This window comes from Gossypium hirsutum, chromosome A08, assembly GCF_007990345.1.
Source record: "Gossypium hirsutum isolate 1008001.06 chromosome A08, Gossypium_hirsutum_v2.1, whole genome shotgun sequence".
Lineage (NCBI taxonomy): Eukaryota > Viridiplantae > Streptophyta > Magnoliopsida > Malvales > Malvaceae > Gossypium > Gossypium hirsutum.
The window spans coordinates 105,053,614-105,067,466 of NC_053431.1; the positions used below are offsets into that span (position 1 = coordinate 105,053,614).

The 13,853-nt window shown below is 36.7% G+C and overlaps 1 protein-coding gene across 3 annotated transcripts; it reads left to right on the forward strand.

Annotated features, from left to right (window-relative positions):
- Window positions 1-8,811: 8,811 nt before the first annotated feature.
- On the forward strand, window positions 8,812-13,105 carry LOC107940454 (65-kDa microtubule-associated protein 4). Of its 3 annotated transcripts, none has more exons than XM_016873883.2 (13): window positions 8,812-9,030; window positions 9,385-9,471; window positions 9,562-9,759; window positions 9,862-10,116; window positions 10,304-10,513; window positions 10,621-10,776; window positions 10,856-11,015; window positions 11,209-11,360; window positions 11,453-11,540; window positions 11,642-11,715; window positions 11,868-11,942; window positions 12,043-12,310; window positions 12,381-13,105. In XM_016873883.2, the coding sequence occupies exons 2-13, from the start codon at window positions 9,400-9,402 to the stop codon at window positions 12,809-12,811; spliced, it is 2,139 nt and encodes a 712-aa protein (XP_016729372.1). In that variant the 5' UTR covers window positions 8,812-9,030; window positions 9,385-9,399; the 3' UTR covers window positions 12,812-13,105. The 3 variants fall into 3 exon arrangements, with proteins under 3 accessions (XP_016729372.1, XP_016729374.1, XP_016729373.1); XM_016873885.2 differs by having other exon boundaries at window positions 12,390-13,105; XM_016873884.2 differs by having other exon boundaries at window positions 8,823-9,030; window positions 9,361-9,471.
- The last annotated feature ends 748 nt before the right edge of the window (window positions 13,106-13,853 follow it).

Sequence of the window (13,853 nt, forward strand, 5' to 3'; positions counted from 1 at the left end):
AGGGATTATATTTTGTACATCTTAGAAATCAAGTGCAAGTATTTGGTCTCACGTTTCAAGCAACCACCAGTGGTCTAGTGGTAGAATAGTACCCTGCCACGGTACAGACCCGGGTTCGATACCCGGCTGGTGCATATCTGGAGCTTGGGTCCTTTTATTTTTTTGAGATTCCCTTCCCTGTCAGTGGGTTTTCATGTGGGAAACAGCTAATTGGTGTTTGGGTCTAATGCCTTCCGTGCAAAGTTTGGGAAATTGATGTGATTAATTAATACTCGCAATTCACGTAAACATTGACGTCATTCTGCCTTATAAACTTCTTCAAACATTACATCATACTTTAACAAAACCCGATACAGCCTTGCATCGCTTAATAAAAACTCACAAATATCAACATTCTGTGCGCGTAACTTATAACATGCAGTTTGGCATGAATGCTGGATCTCAGCTTTCAAGGATTATACACAAACCAAGTTGAAAATGAACCAAACCTGCATTTACTCATAGACTAGATTCTTCAAAGGCTTAAATACCTGCGTTATGACAATTGAAACCTCGCTTATGTTTTTCACTTTGACTTTATTCTTTATTTTTAATTTTAAAAATAAATTTCATCATGCATTTGCATTTATTATAATATATGTTGAGGGTAGCCAACTCTTTCACAAGAAGTATTCGAAGTATCATTTATTGGATTATCAATTGAGCCCTCAATAATAGAAAGATATTATCCTCCGATGTGGGATTTTATTTCCTATACTTTACCAAGAGCCAACATGTCCGAAAAAAACCTAATTTTCGTAAGATCTAAGGCATATATGTTGGGTATGGGTCCCACTATGTGGGAAACCCATATTTTATGCTATAATGTTTTGTCCCTTCTTTGATTTTGTCAAAAGCCACTTTGGGGGTTTTTTTAACGGGTGTTGGGCAAAAATTTTAGCAGAGAGCTAAAAAGAAAAAAAAAATAGAGAGAAAGAGAATAGAAAAATCAGTTTTTCAAGCTTGGTGCAGCAGTGATCAACTCTTCGATCGAAGGTCCATCCGTGGTTCGATTGAGCTGATTTTTGGACAGCAGCTAGGTGATAAGGTGTTCTTGACTTTGTACGGTCGGATTTTTCATCCGAGACTTGTAGCGTCGGAAATACCCATTTTTCAGCAGCTACGTTTTTGGTGATGTTCTCTCATTTTTCTCTCTTTTGCTAAAGATTACATATTGTTAGCCTTGTCGGAGTTGAATGCTTGTTGTAGGCTTGATATTGTGATCTTGTAGTTGAACATTTAATGATAGTGGAGCTCTTTATCGGACTCTAAAGTCCCGTGGTTTTTTACCCTTGATTTAGAGGGGTTTTCCACGTAAAAATATCGATGTCTCTATTTATTTTTGTTGTGGTTGCATTAGTTGATTTGTGGTTGATTAAGGTTGCTAGAGAACATATCTTGTGCTATTGTGCTTGCCATAATTTTTACAGGAGTTATAAGGAGAGAAAGAACACCGGTTGTGCTTTCGCTTTGTTTCGGTTGTTCGGTTTCTTCCCAACAAACTGGTACCAGAGCTTGGTTATTGTGTCAGATAATTATGGAAATTAATACGAGCAAGATGATTATGTTGAATGGCACAAATTATCAACTTTGGCGGAATAAAATGAAGGACTTGTTGTTTGTGAAGGCTTTGCATCTTCCGGTCTTTACTACTCAAAAACCCGATTCGAAAAGTGATGAAGAATGGGAATTTGAGCATCAACAAGTGTGTGGCTTTATTCGGCAATTTGTTGAAGAAAATGTTTACAATCACATTGATCAGGAGACACATGCTCGAACATTGTGGGAGAAGCTTGAAAGCTTGTATGCTTCGAGGTCGGGCAATAACAAGTTATTTTTGCTGAAGAAAATGATGGCGCTGAAATATAAAGAAGGAATGTCTATAGCTGACCATGTTAGTGAATTTCAGAGTATGATGAATCAGTTGCTTGGTATGGGTGTCAAATTTGATGACGAGATTTTAGGACTTTGGTTGCTTGCTACTCTACCAGACTCTTGGGAGACCTTTCGAGTCTCACTCATTAATTCTGCCCCACAGGGTATTATTACTTTGGATTTGGCTAAGAGTGGTGTGTTGAATGAAGAGGTTAGAAGAAGATCTCAGGGTTCTACATCACAGTCCGAGGTGTTGGTTATCGAGAATAGGGGGAGAAACAGAGACAAAGATGGAAAGGGTAGAGATAAAAGCCGAAGCAAGTCAAAATCGAGATACAAGAATCTTGAGTGTCATCATTGTGGTAAGAAAGGTCATATCAAGAAATATTGCTTCAAGTGGAAGAAAGAGAACAAAGGTGGTGGTGATAAACACGACCGAAATGACGATGAAAAATCCGAGCGTGTTGCTACTGTTACTCGTGAAGATTTGTTAGTTATTTGTGATGAGAATTTGGTCAACCTAGCATGCGACGAGACTAGTTGGGTGATTGATACTGGTGCATCACTTCATGTCACGTCGAGGAAGGAATTCTTCACATCTTATACTCCTGGTGATTTTGGGGTATTGAAGATGGGTAATGATGGTTTGGTTTCGGTTATTGGTATGGGAGATGTTAGCTTGGTAAGTAACAATGGAACAAAGTTAACTCTCAAGGATGTCAGACATGCACCGGATGTCCGTTTGAATTTGATTTCTGCAGGAAAGCTTGATGATGAGGGATTCTGTAACACCTTCAGTGAAGGGCAGTGGAAGCTGACTAAAGGCTCCTTGGTTGTGGCTCGAGGAAAGAAGAGCTCAAATTTGTACTTGAAACAAGCTTTGACTTCTCGAGAGACGGTGAATGTGACACTGAATGACAACTCAATTGAGTTGTGGCATAAACGACTCAGTCAGATGAGTGAGAAGGGGCTTAGCTGTTTAGCGAAGAAGAATCAACTTTCGGGTTTAAAGAATGCTACACTGAAGAATTGTGCTCATTGTCTAGCAGGAAAGCAGAAAAGAGTTTCATTTAGAAGCCATCCTCCTCATAGGAAATCAGAGTTGCTAGAGTTGGTCCATTCAGATGTTTGTGGTCCGATAAAAGTAAGATCACATGGTGGTGCACTTTACTTTGTGACTTTCATTGATGATTGTTCAAGAAAGCTATGGGTTTACACTTTGAAGTCTAAAAATCAAGTCTTTGAGGTGTTTAAACAGTTTCAAGCATCAGTTGAAAGGGAAACTGGGAAGAAGTTGAAGTGCATTCGTACTGATAATGGTGGCGAGTACACAGGGTCGTTTCATGAGTATTGTCTGCGACAGGGAATCAGACATCAGAGAACACCACCAAAGACTCCACAGTTAAATGGGTTAGCTGAAAGAATGAACCGAACATTGATTGAGAGAGTCAGATGTTTGTTGTCAGATGCAAAGTTACCAAGATCATTTTGGGCTGAAGCTTTGAATACAGTGACACATGTGATAAATCTGTCTCCTAGTGTTCCTTTGAAAGGTGATGTGCCAGATAGAGTTTGGTTTTGTAAAGACGTGTCATATGATCACCTACGTGTGTTCGGTTGTAAAGCATTTGTTCATGTTCCAAAGGATGAAAGATCCAAGTTGGATGCCAAGGCTCGACAATGCATTTTTATTGGTTATGGTCTAGATGGTGAGTTTGGTTATAGACTCTATGATCCAGTTCAGAAGAAACTCGTGAGAAGCAGAGATGTTGTCTTCATTGAGGATCAGACCATTGATGACATTGATAAGACAGAGAAAGTGGATTCACAAGGTAGTGGTGACTTGATCGATGTGAATCCGGTTCCCCTAGACTCTTCACCAGATCCTATCCAGGATGATGTGCATGGTGATGTTAGTGGTGACCATCAGACTATAGGTGACTTTGATACTCCCATGGATGATGTTGTGAATGATCAACAACAAGCACCTATAGCTCCACCAGCAGTTCCACTTCGAAGGTCTTCTAGAGATCGACAATCTTCTGTCAGGTATTCTCCTGATGAATATGTTCTTTTGACTGACGGGGGAGAACCTGAATGTTATGAAGAGGCTATGGAGAGTGAATGCAAAGATCAATGGGTTGAAGCGATGAAAGGCGAACTTCAATCATTGCATGAGAACCATACTTTTGAATTGGTGAAACTGCCTAAAGGCAAAAGAGCTTTGAATAATCGGTGGGTTTACAGGTTGAAGCAAGAAGAGAAGTCTTCATCTCCACGATACAAAGCTAGATTGGTCGTTAAGGGTTATACTCAGAAAAAAGGGGTTGATTTTGAAGAAATATTTTCTCCGGTTGTGAAGATGTCCTCTATCAGAACTATACTGAGTTTGGTAGCTTGTTATGACCTAGAGGTTGAACAAATGGATGTGAAAACTGCTTTTCTTCATGGTGACTTGGAAGAAGAGCTTTACATGGAGCAGCCAGAGGGTTTTGTTGCACAAGGGAAAGAGGACTATGTGTGCAGATTGAAGAAGAGCTTGTATGGTTTGAAGCAAGCTCCAAGGCAATGGTACAAGAAGTTTGAGTCTGTTATGGGGGAGCAAGGCTACAAGAAGACTACTTCTGATCATTGTGTGTTTGTTAAGAGATTCTCTGGTGATGATTTTATTATTCTTTTGCTCTATGTTGATGATATGCTTATTGTTGGTCAGAATGCTTCTAGAATTGAGAAGTTGAAACAAGAGTTGAGTAAATCCTTTGCAATGAAGGATTTGGGGCCAGCAAAGCAAATTCTTGGCATAAGACTGACACGTGATAGAAAGGCCAAGAAATTATGGTTATCACAAGAGAGGTACATTGAGAAAGTACTTCAAAGGTTTAGTATGGACAAAGCTAAAGCGGTGAATACTCCCTTTGCTATGCACTTTAGATTGAGTGTTAAGCATAGTCCTTCCACAGAAAAGGAGAAGGAAGAGATGCAGAAAATTCCTTACTCTTCAGCCGTGGGTAGTTTGATGTACGCAATGGTTTGCACGAGACCAGACTTGGCTTATGCCGTTGGTACAGTTAGTCGGTTTCTTTCTAATCCAGGCAGAGAGCATTGGAATGCAGTGAAGTGGATTATGAGATATCTTCGTGGCACTTCCAACATGAAACTTTGTTTCGGCAATGAGAAACCTGTTCTTGTTGGGTATACAGATTCAGACATGGCCGGAGACATTGACTCGAGGAGATCTACTTCAGGTTACTTAATCACTTATGCAGGGGGAGCTGTGGCATGGCAATCGAGACTGCAAAAGTGTGTTGCATTGTCCACCACCGAATCAGAGTTCATTGCAGCAACCGAAGCGTGTAAGGAGATGCTTTGGATGAAGAAGTTTGTGCATGAGCTTGGTTTTACTCAGGAGAAGTATGTCCTGTACTGTGATAGCCAGAGTGCTATTCATCTTGGTAAGAACTCAACTTTTCATGCTAGATCTAAGCATATTGATGTGAGGTACCATTGGATACGAGATGTTCTTGAAGCTAAGCTGTTAGAGCTTGAGAAGATACACACTAATGATAATGGTGCTGATATGTTGACGAAGGCCTTACCAAGAGGAAAGTTTGAAGCATGTTGTTTGACCTCCGGTATGGAGGCATTCCCCACATAGTTGGAGGGGGAGATTTGTTGGGTATGGGTCCCACTATGTGGGAAACCCATATTTTATGCTATAATGTTTTGTCCCTTCTTTGGTTTTGTCAAAAGCCACTTTGGGGGTTTTTTTAACGGGTGTTGGGCAAAAATTTTAGCAGAGAGCTAAAAAGAAAAAAAAAATAGAGAGAAAGAGAATAGAAAAATCAGTTTTTCAAGCTTGGTGCAGCAGTGATCAACTCTTCGATCGAAGGTCCATCCGTGGTTCGATTGAGCTGATTTTTGGACAGCAGCTAGGTGATAAGGTGTTCTTGACTTTGTACGGTCGGATTTTTCATCCGAGACTTGTAGCGTCGGAAATACCCATTTTTCAGCAGCTACGTTTTTGGTGATGTTCTCTCATTTTTCTCTCTTTTGCTAAAGATTACATATTGTTAGCCTTGTCGGAGTTGAATGCTTGTTGTAGGCTTGATATTGTGATCTTGTAGTTGAACATTTAATGATAGTGGAGCTCTTTATCGGACTCTAAAGTCCCGTGGTTTTTTACCCTTGATTTAGAGGGGTTTTCCACGTAAAAATATCGGTGTCTCTATTTATTTTTGTTGTGGTTGCATTAGTTGATTTGTGGTTGATTAAGGTTGCTAGAGAACATATCTTGTGCTATTGTGCTTGCCATAATTTTTACAGGAGTTATAAGGAGAGAAAGAACACCGGTTGTGCTTTCGCTTTGTTTCGGTTGTTCGGTTTCTTCCCAACAATATAGGCAACATACTTACATCTGGTAATATACCTTAGATTGGTGGTTTGAGTCCTCTGCATGCAAGTGATTTTCATAATTATTGTTACGCACTATATTAACAAATCTTCTTTGAATCTTGCAAGTCTTATCTCCATCAATTGAGACGCTTCGGCTCTAAACCAAATCTCTTACGAAATGCTCACACTCAGTAAAATTGGGAGACAAAACCCTCCCATTGAGGGACAATACCTTTTGATTGTTGAGGGTTTAACTGACTTCTCTAAAAAAAATTGCCTCTCAACAATGTATTTATCATCACATATATAATCAATCCAATAATTTATGTTATATTTAAGTACATACAAAACGAATCCTTGCACCCATGTTCTATTGGATCTTTTTGCGTTGTGCTCAATTAACGAATTAAATATTTAGACACGCGATATATATATATATATTTATTTATTTATATATAGAGTCCAAGCAACACAGGTGTGGAGGGCCTCTTTGTTCTGCTATTGTCCATTCAGGATTGCCGCCATTGCCAGAGACCGCAAATGGTAAATGTTGTTTAGGTAGCCAACGCACATGTGCGGGCATCATCCCGCTTGCTTGCAGCCTTGGCTCCTCCCTTGCTGTCGAAAGAGACTGGTCTTACATCATTATTGAATCTGATTGCAACTTGGGGATTGAAATGGTTAATGGGTTGAATAGGCAATGGCCTTGGTTGTTGTTATAGATAATGTTCTCAGCAATGTCTCTGCATTTAGGAATGTTAGCTTTTCTTCTGTAAAAGGTGGGCTATCAGGGCTGTCAATTGGTTCGCTAAAGAATACTAAGGACAGTTCTTGTCCTATGAACTGGTTCATAACATCCTTTGTGGAGCTTCAACCTAATGATTTCTTGACGAATGAAGTTTTTATTTTAAAAGCCTTGATGAAGTTTAAAAAAGGGATGATAATCAGTTACTTAAGATATTGACAGCAAAGAAATCAATTATTATTGAATGAATGAAATGATGAGATACATTACTTTTCTAATAAAATTTAACATATTAAAAAAATATTATTATTGAAAGATAACCATAAACCTTGAAGATAAAAAACCAAGAGAATACCAAAAAAAACATTAATTGCAAAAAATAAAACATATATATATTTTTTATTGTAAGATGAAGGAAAATCTCCTAAATAGGTTAGATGAGTCCAAGCCGAGTAATTATCATGAAATAATTGAAGAACTTTATTCAGCGGTTACATGTATATTAGCTTGCCTAACGATCTTGAGGAAGCCATTCATGCCAATTTATCCGCTACCTTGTTTTCCTCCCTAAACACGTGTTTAATTTGGATCATCAATCTAGCTGTAAGAGGTCCTTTTGTAGTTCGTAACATCGCAGAGTGATGCCGTTTAGTTAAATTTGTTTAAATCAAATGAATAGCTTAAGTATTATCCATCTCAAGCACCAATTTTTTAATCCCTAAATTCCATGCTAATTGAAGCTCATCTAGAGCACCCGCAGCTTGACATTGATAATAGAGCAGTAGTCAATATTTTTTGAAAACCCAACAATCCAAATTCTAAACTAGTTATAAATTAATCTCTTTGTAAAAACATACGCAACACCTTATTAATAACACCATCGATATTTACTTTATGCCATTTATCCTTAGGTGGAATCCATCTAACTAATATGCAGTTTGACATAGTTAGAGTGAAGATAGTTGTTGGATAGGTTAATCTCAATCTACTCGTCTGATATGATATTAAAGAATTCTTGTCTCTTGCAATTTATTTTCTTCAATTATTTGTGCTGAATGTATATTATTTAGATTTTGCTTTTTTTCTTTTTAAGATTTATACATATATAAGATTGAACAGAAATTTTATTTGTTTTATTTTTTTTTTGTTCACAGTACTTGAACTTGAAAGTTGATGAACCAGATTTCCCTTGAGTACCATATTAAAATTACCCCGCTCAATAGTTTCAATTTTGAAAGGCGTTTTAGACCCAAAAGAAAAGGTCTTTCGGGATCCTTGATAATTATATCAACAATTTGGTTTCGGCCTTTTCGTTTGAGAGGATAGTTTAATTTCCCAAATGTTCAAAATTTGGCAATTTACACGCTGCAACATTTTGAAATTCAAAAAGCATCATTATGGTTTTCATTGATACCCACAGTCGAAAAGCAAAGAAATAATAGTTTTAAAAAATTGTTATAAATTTTTTTTAAATATTTTTATGAGACGTATGTAAATACCTTAATTTTATCTATAAAATTTAAAAATTTTATTAACAGTGTATTAAATATTTTTCTTTTTATTACATTTTATAGAATATTTATCAACCTTTTTAACTGTAATTGTGGAGTTTAAGAATTTCTTGTACTAATACTAAATATTTTCTCTAAACACAAATATATAAAATATCTTATAATTTTGCCGCGTGTAAGTGAATCCCGCCTAATTCAAAGACATGTCAGCATAGACTTTAAATTTTACTTCTATTAATTATTATTATTATCTATTTTCATAACGGCTCTTTCCCGCTCACAATCCCTCGCTCAAAATTCAAGCGTTACATTTTCTCTCTTTAGCTAATTTTACACCATTGATTTCCTGATATAATCTAATAGTCAAATTTAATTTCTTCGATCGTCTGCAATTGGATCTCCGATCTCCGATCATCAATCATCCATTTCGGTACACAGCCACGACAGTTAATTTCTAAAAATTTCACGGTAATTTCACTGTTAATTGTATTCCCTTTTCATGCTTTTTTTTTTTTTTTTTTTTACTTTGAATCGGATTTTTTTGTTTGTTTTTCTATTCAATTTTAACTTAATTATCATGCCATCTGTTTGGTCGACGAGAATGCAAAAGAAAAGAAAAAGTTTAAAGAAAGCATTTTTTCAGAGTAAGGCAATTTTAATTAGTGTGATATTCATTCGATTGATAATTGATTATGAATAATATCATGATTTTCATTTTTTTATCTCTATTTATTATTTCATTATTCTTCTTCTTCTTTAATTTTGACTTCATACTTCGTTTTTATTCTTCTTTGCAAGACTAAAGAAGGCTTCTTGCTGCAGAATATCGCTGGCGTCATGTCAAATCATTATAGTGAGCACTTTACGCGCATGGAAGCAACTTGCGGGTCATTACTGTGTGAACTACAGGTCCTCCTCAAGATCTCCCAAAGCATATCTTATAATTTTTCGTTGCACATGAAATATTTTAGAAAGTTTTCTTTGCTTTGGTTATTACAGAGATTATGGGATGAAGTTGGGGAGACTGATGGCCAATGGGAGACAACACTTTTGGAAATTGAACAAGAATGCCTCAAGGTTTATATGAAAAAAATACAAGAGGCCAAAGAATGCAGAACTAAATTGCAACGAGATATTGCCACTGCCATGGCAGAACTTTCAGATATCTTTACTTCTATGGGAGAGAGCTCGGTGCAGGTATTGAAGTTATTAGCATATAATAAATAGATTGGTAATTGTTAAATTAGGTTTGTTATGGGTTTTGTGAGTATTTTTATGTCATTGGTTATATTTATTCAGCGTGATTTGAAGCCTGGTGGGAACTTGAAGGAAGAACTTGAAGCCATTATTCCGCTGTTGGAGGATATGCGTAGAAAGAAAGTGGAAAGAATTAATCAATTTGTTGGAGTTGTACAGCAAATACAAAAGCTATCTATTGATAGTTTTGGGGTTAAAGAACAAAATGGAAATAAGGTGTTTGTTGACGAGACCAATCTGTCCCTAAGAAGACTTGAAGAATTGCATAGTGAACTGCATGAACTTCAACATGAGAAGGTTAGTCCCTATGTTCAGTTATATCCTTTGACAATGACACTCGCAACTTGTGTCTTGATAATTGAGAGCATGGTATCTGTGTATCCATATTGATTGATATCTCATGCAACTTAGGATTCTGCTGATCTTTTGTGCAGTACCATAAAAATGATGGCAATTACTGATATAACTTTAAAATCATTTGCAGATCAATCGTTTGAATCAGGTGCAGGGCCACCTAGATACTATAAACTCACTTTGCACAGTTCTTGGTATGAATTTCAAACAAACAATTTGTAGAGTCCACCCTGCCTTGGATGATTTGAATGGTGCAAAAGATGTAAGTAACAGTACAATTGCAAGGTTGGCTGCTCAAATTCAAAGCCTGCAGGAGCTAAAGTTAAAGAGAATGCAGAAGGTAAGTACTATTATAAATATAATGATTCTTTTCACTTTTATGTTTTAGCATCTAGAATATTTGTTTGTGTTTGATACTTCTGACCCTTTTATCTGTGCTTCTACCAGATTCAAGATCTTGCATCTGCTTTGTTGGAGTTTTGGCATTTGATGGATATGCCAGTGGAGGAACAACAAATGTTTCTGAACGTTACCTGCAAAATTACAGCTTCTGAACCTGAATTTACTGAGCCCGATTTACTCTCTGTCGACTCTATAGAAAAGGTAAGAACATATTTTAGTCTCGCGAGTTTATATGGGGAGTGACTTGTATAGAACTATCCGTATCTGTGAATTCATGTAGGTTGAGGATGAAGTGTCTAGGCTGGAGCAACTCAAAACGAGTAGAATGAAGGAAATTGTTCTGAAAAAGAAGGTTGAATTAGAGGATATGTGCAGAAGGACTCACATGGTGATGGAGGCACTTATTTCAACAGATTATTCAATTGAAGCTATGGAGTCTGGTAAATATCTAAAGCACAATTCATTGCTAGTTATACTATAACAAAAAGAGGTTTCTTGTGTTACCCTGTGAGCTTTCAGCAGCAGGTTCAAGTTTTCCTATTTTTGAGGTTAACTAAACTAAAACAAACTTTGCCTAGAAGAACCATGATTCACCATTACTTTATTTGTAATCCTACTGAAAATGTTTTGCAGGTGCCATTGATCCTCTGTACCTGTTGGAACAAATTGACCTTCAGATTTCTAAGGTTAGAGAGGAAGCTGTTAGCCGCAAAGAAATACTTGAGAAGGTGGAAAAGTGGTTGGCTGCATGCGAAGAAGAGAGCTGGTTGGAAGAGTACAATAGGGTTGGAATCAAACTCATCCTGTTTTTTATGAATAATGTACGTTCTTGTTTCCCACAACGATTTCAAGGACTTACAGATTGTGCAAACTTTAGGATGACAACCGTTATAATGCTGGAAGAGGAGCGCACCTCATTCTGAAACGGGCAGAGAAAGCTCGAACTGTAGTTAACAAAATTCCTGGTAAATTTCTCCATCAAACTATTTTACTATGTCATTAGTGTAATGCAGTAACCAGGTGTCTAGCTGATCAGTTTTTTTATATTTTCTTTTCTTTTGGTTAGCTCTGGTGGAGGCTTTGGCTTTAAAAACTAAAGCTTGGGAGAAAGAAAGAGGGGCTGAGTTCTTGTATGATGGAGTAAGCATTTTCCTAATTTCTATTAAGTTTCGGGAAAACACTACGAAAATTTGATTTGGTCTTAAAGTTGAGCTCTACCAATTGCCATGTCCTTGATTTCTAGTAAAATGTTTTTCTTTATATTGTATGATGATGTTTTTAATTGCTTTTAGGGACGACTTCTTACTATGCTCGAGGACTACAGCAGCCTAAGGCAAGAAAAACAAAAACAGAGGCAGAGGCAGCGAGTATGTACACTCCCATTTGATTGATTCTTTTTAGGCCTTTGTTTCAAACAAGTTTCTCATCTTAACCTGTACTTGAATTATTTGTGCTTACTGTTTAAAGAACCAGAAGAAACTTCACGGCCAGCTGATAGCAGAGCAAGAAGCACTTTATGGTTCAAAACCCAGCCCAACCATGACCGCAAAAAAGGCTAGTAGAACTCCAACAACCGCCGCCAGTAATAGGAAACTGTCCTTTGGTGGAGCAATGCTTCAGCAAATAAAGCCTGAGAAACCTACTAGCCGTTTCCATCCCAATAAGAAAGCAGACTCTTTGAATGAAAACAGCTTCGCAAATCACCACCGGTCCAGCGGCTTTACAAGTCACTCAGGTATATTTCAATTATCAGCCATCGAATTTTATAACATTTAGCGTTGGTAAAATGGTGGGTTTTGATATAGATGTTGTAGGTAGGAGAAGCTCGGAGGTCTCTGGTCATGTAGTAAAAAAGCAACCCCTAAGTGCAGCAAAGATGCGTGAGATGGAGTCACCAGCAGTTAGAAAACCTCTTTCTTCAGTTTCTAACGTTGTGAATCCCATAGTAGAGCAGGAAAAAGTGCAGAAGGGACAAAGGTTAAGTCCTGGTTGTAAGACACCAATGGCCAAAGCTTCCAAGCCAACTGTGAATGGTGAAGATCAAAACAGAACCCCTAAAGCAATGCCAATTCCAGTGCCGACAACTCCTTCAACCATATCAGCTCCTATGCTTATGGCAATAACACCAGCTACTCCAGCAACCTTGGGTACTTATAAGTTTGAAAAGATACTGGAACAGGTTCAACAAATTGAATACTCTTTTGAAGAGGTCAGGGCTGGGTTTTTTATGTCTTAAAGCTCCCCTGTCCACCATATTGGTTTATTCCTTCCTAACTATTCTCTTAGAGTTTCTTTATACAGTAAAAAGAAAAACAGAGTGGTTACAAAGTCAAATTTGGTTGGCTTTTTAGTTTTTCAGTGTGATTGTAACTTGTAACTAAGTCTATGAATATCCGAGTACGGACTTTGTGTCAAAATACAATTGACTGAATGAGTGTTGAATTTTTTAATCATGCTTATAAACTAAGTTTGATGGTGCTTGCAATTCAATAAATGTATGGTATAGCTCTTTGATGGGCCTTGGTGATCATTGAAAAAGTTTAATTTATTGAAAATTAACAATTTCTGCCGTTTATTTTTATTTTTTTAAACCTGTTTGATAACAAATGTTTAAAAGCATTGATATTTTGTAAATACTAGTTTTATTTTTTTTATTGGGCGAGGGAGTATGTATTAATTAAATTACGTTTAACTATTATGAAATTTAAATTTTTTTTATCAAAAAATCTTTACATAAAAAGGAAGAGATTGTTAATTTTGATTTTCAAATGTTTTGATATAACAAATTTTATTATAAATTTCCTTAATCAAATTTTGTATAAAATTATTTCAATCACATCCAAATATATTTTCAAGTGTTACAAACTAAAAAAATAAAGTTTCTAAATGACTTAGGACTTAGGGGTGCTCAAAAATTTTGTCCTAAGTCCTTTCAAATGTTTGTAAGTAATAATTTTTAAATTTCCTCAAGATAGACCAACATTGAAGCTAAAATTACTTCAGGGGTGCTCTGTCTTGAGATAAAAGCTCATTTGTCTCAAGACTAACCAATGTCGTAAGTTATAAGGAAGCCCTATCTTGAGACAAGCTTATTTGTCTTGAGATAACAAAACATCTAAGCTAAGGTTTACTTCAAGGGAGCCTTGTCTCGAGACAATCGAGCATTTTCTTTAAACATATGGAAATTTGTCTAAAGACCATAGGTTCCAACAATCAAATTTTTGTTTTTTCTATTTCATGACAAGGGTTTTATGTCTTAAGACATATTGCTGGAGGTT

Bases quoted from the DNA above. Each gene is read 5' to 3' on its own strand.
- LOC107940454 (XM_016873883.2), top strand. From the start codon at position 9,400: ATGTCAAATCATTATAGTGAGCACTTTACGCGCATGGAAGCAACTTGC. The intron at 9,472-9,561 runs GTCCTCCTCAAG...TGGTTATTACAG, and splicing joins CATTACTGTGTGAACTACAG to AGATTATGGGATGAAGTTGG. The intron at 11,361-11,452 runs GTTGGAATCAAA...TGCAAACTTTAG, and splicing joins GGTTGGAAGAGTACAATAGG to GATGACAACCGTTATAATGC.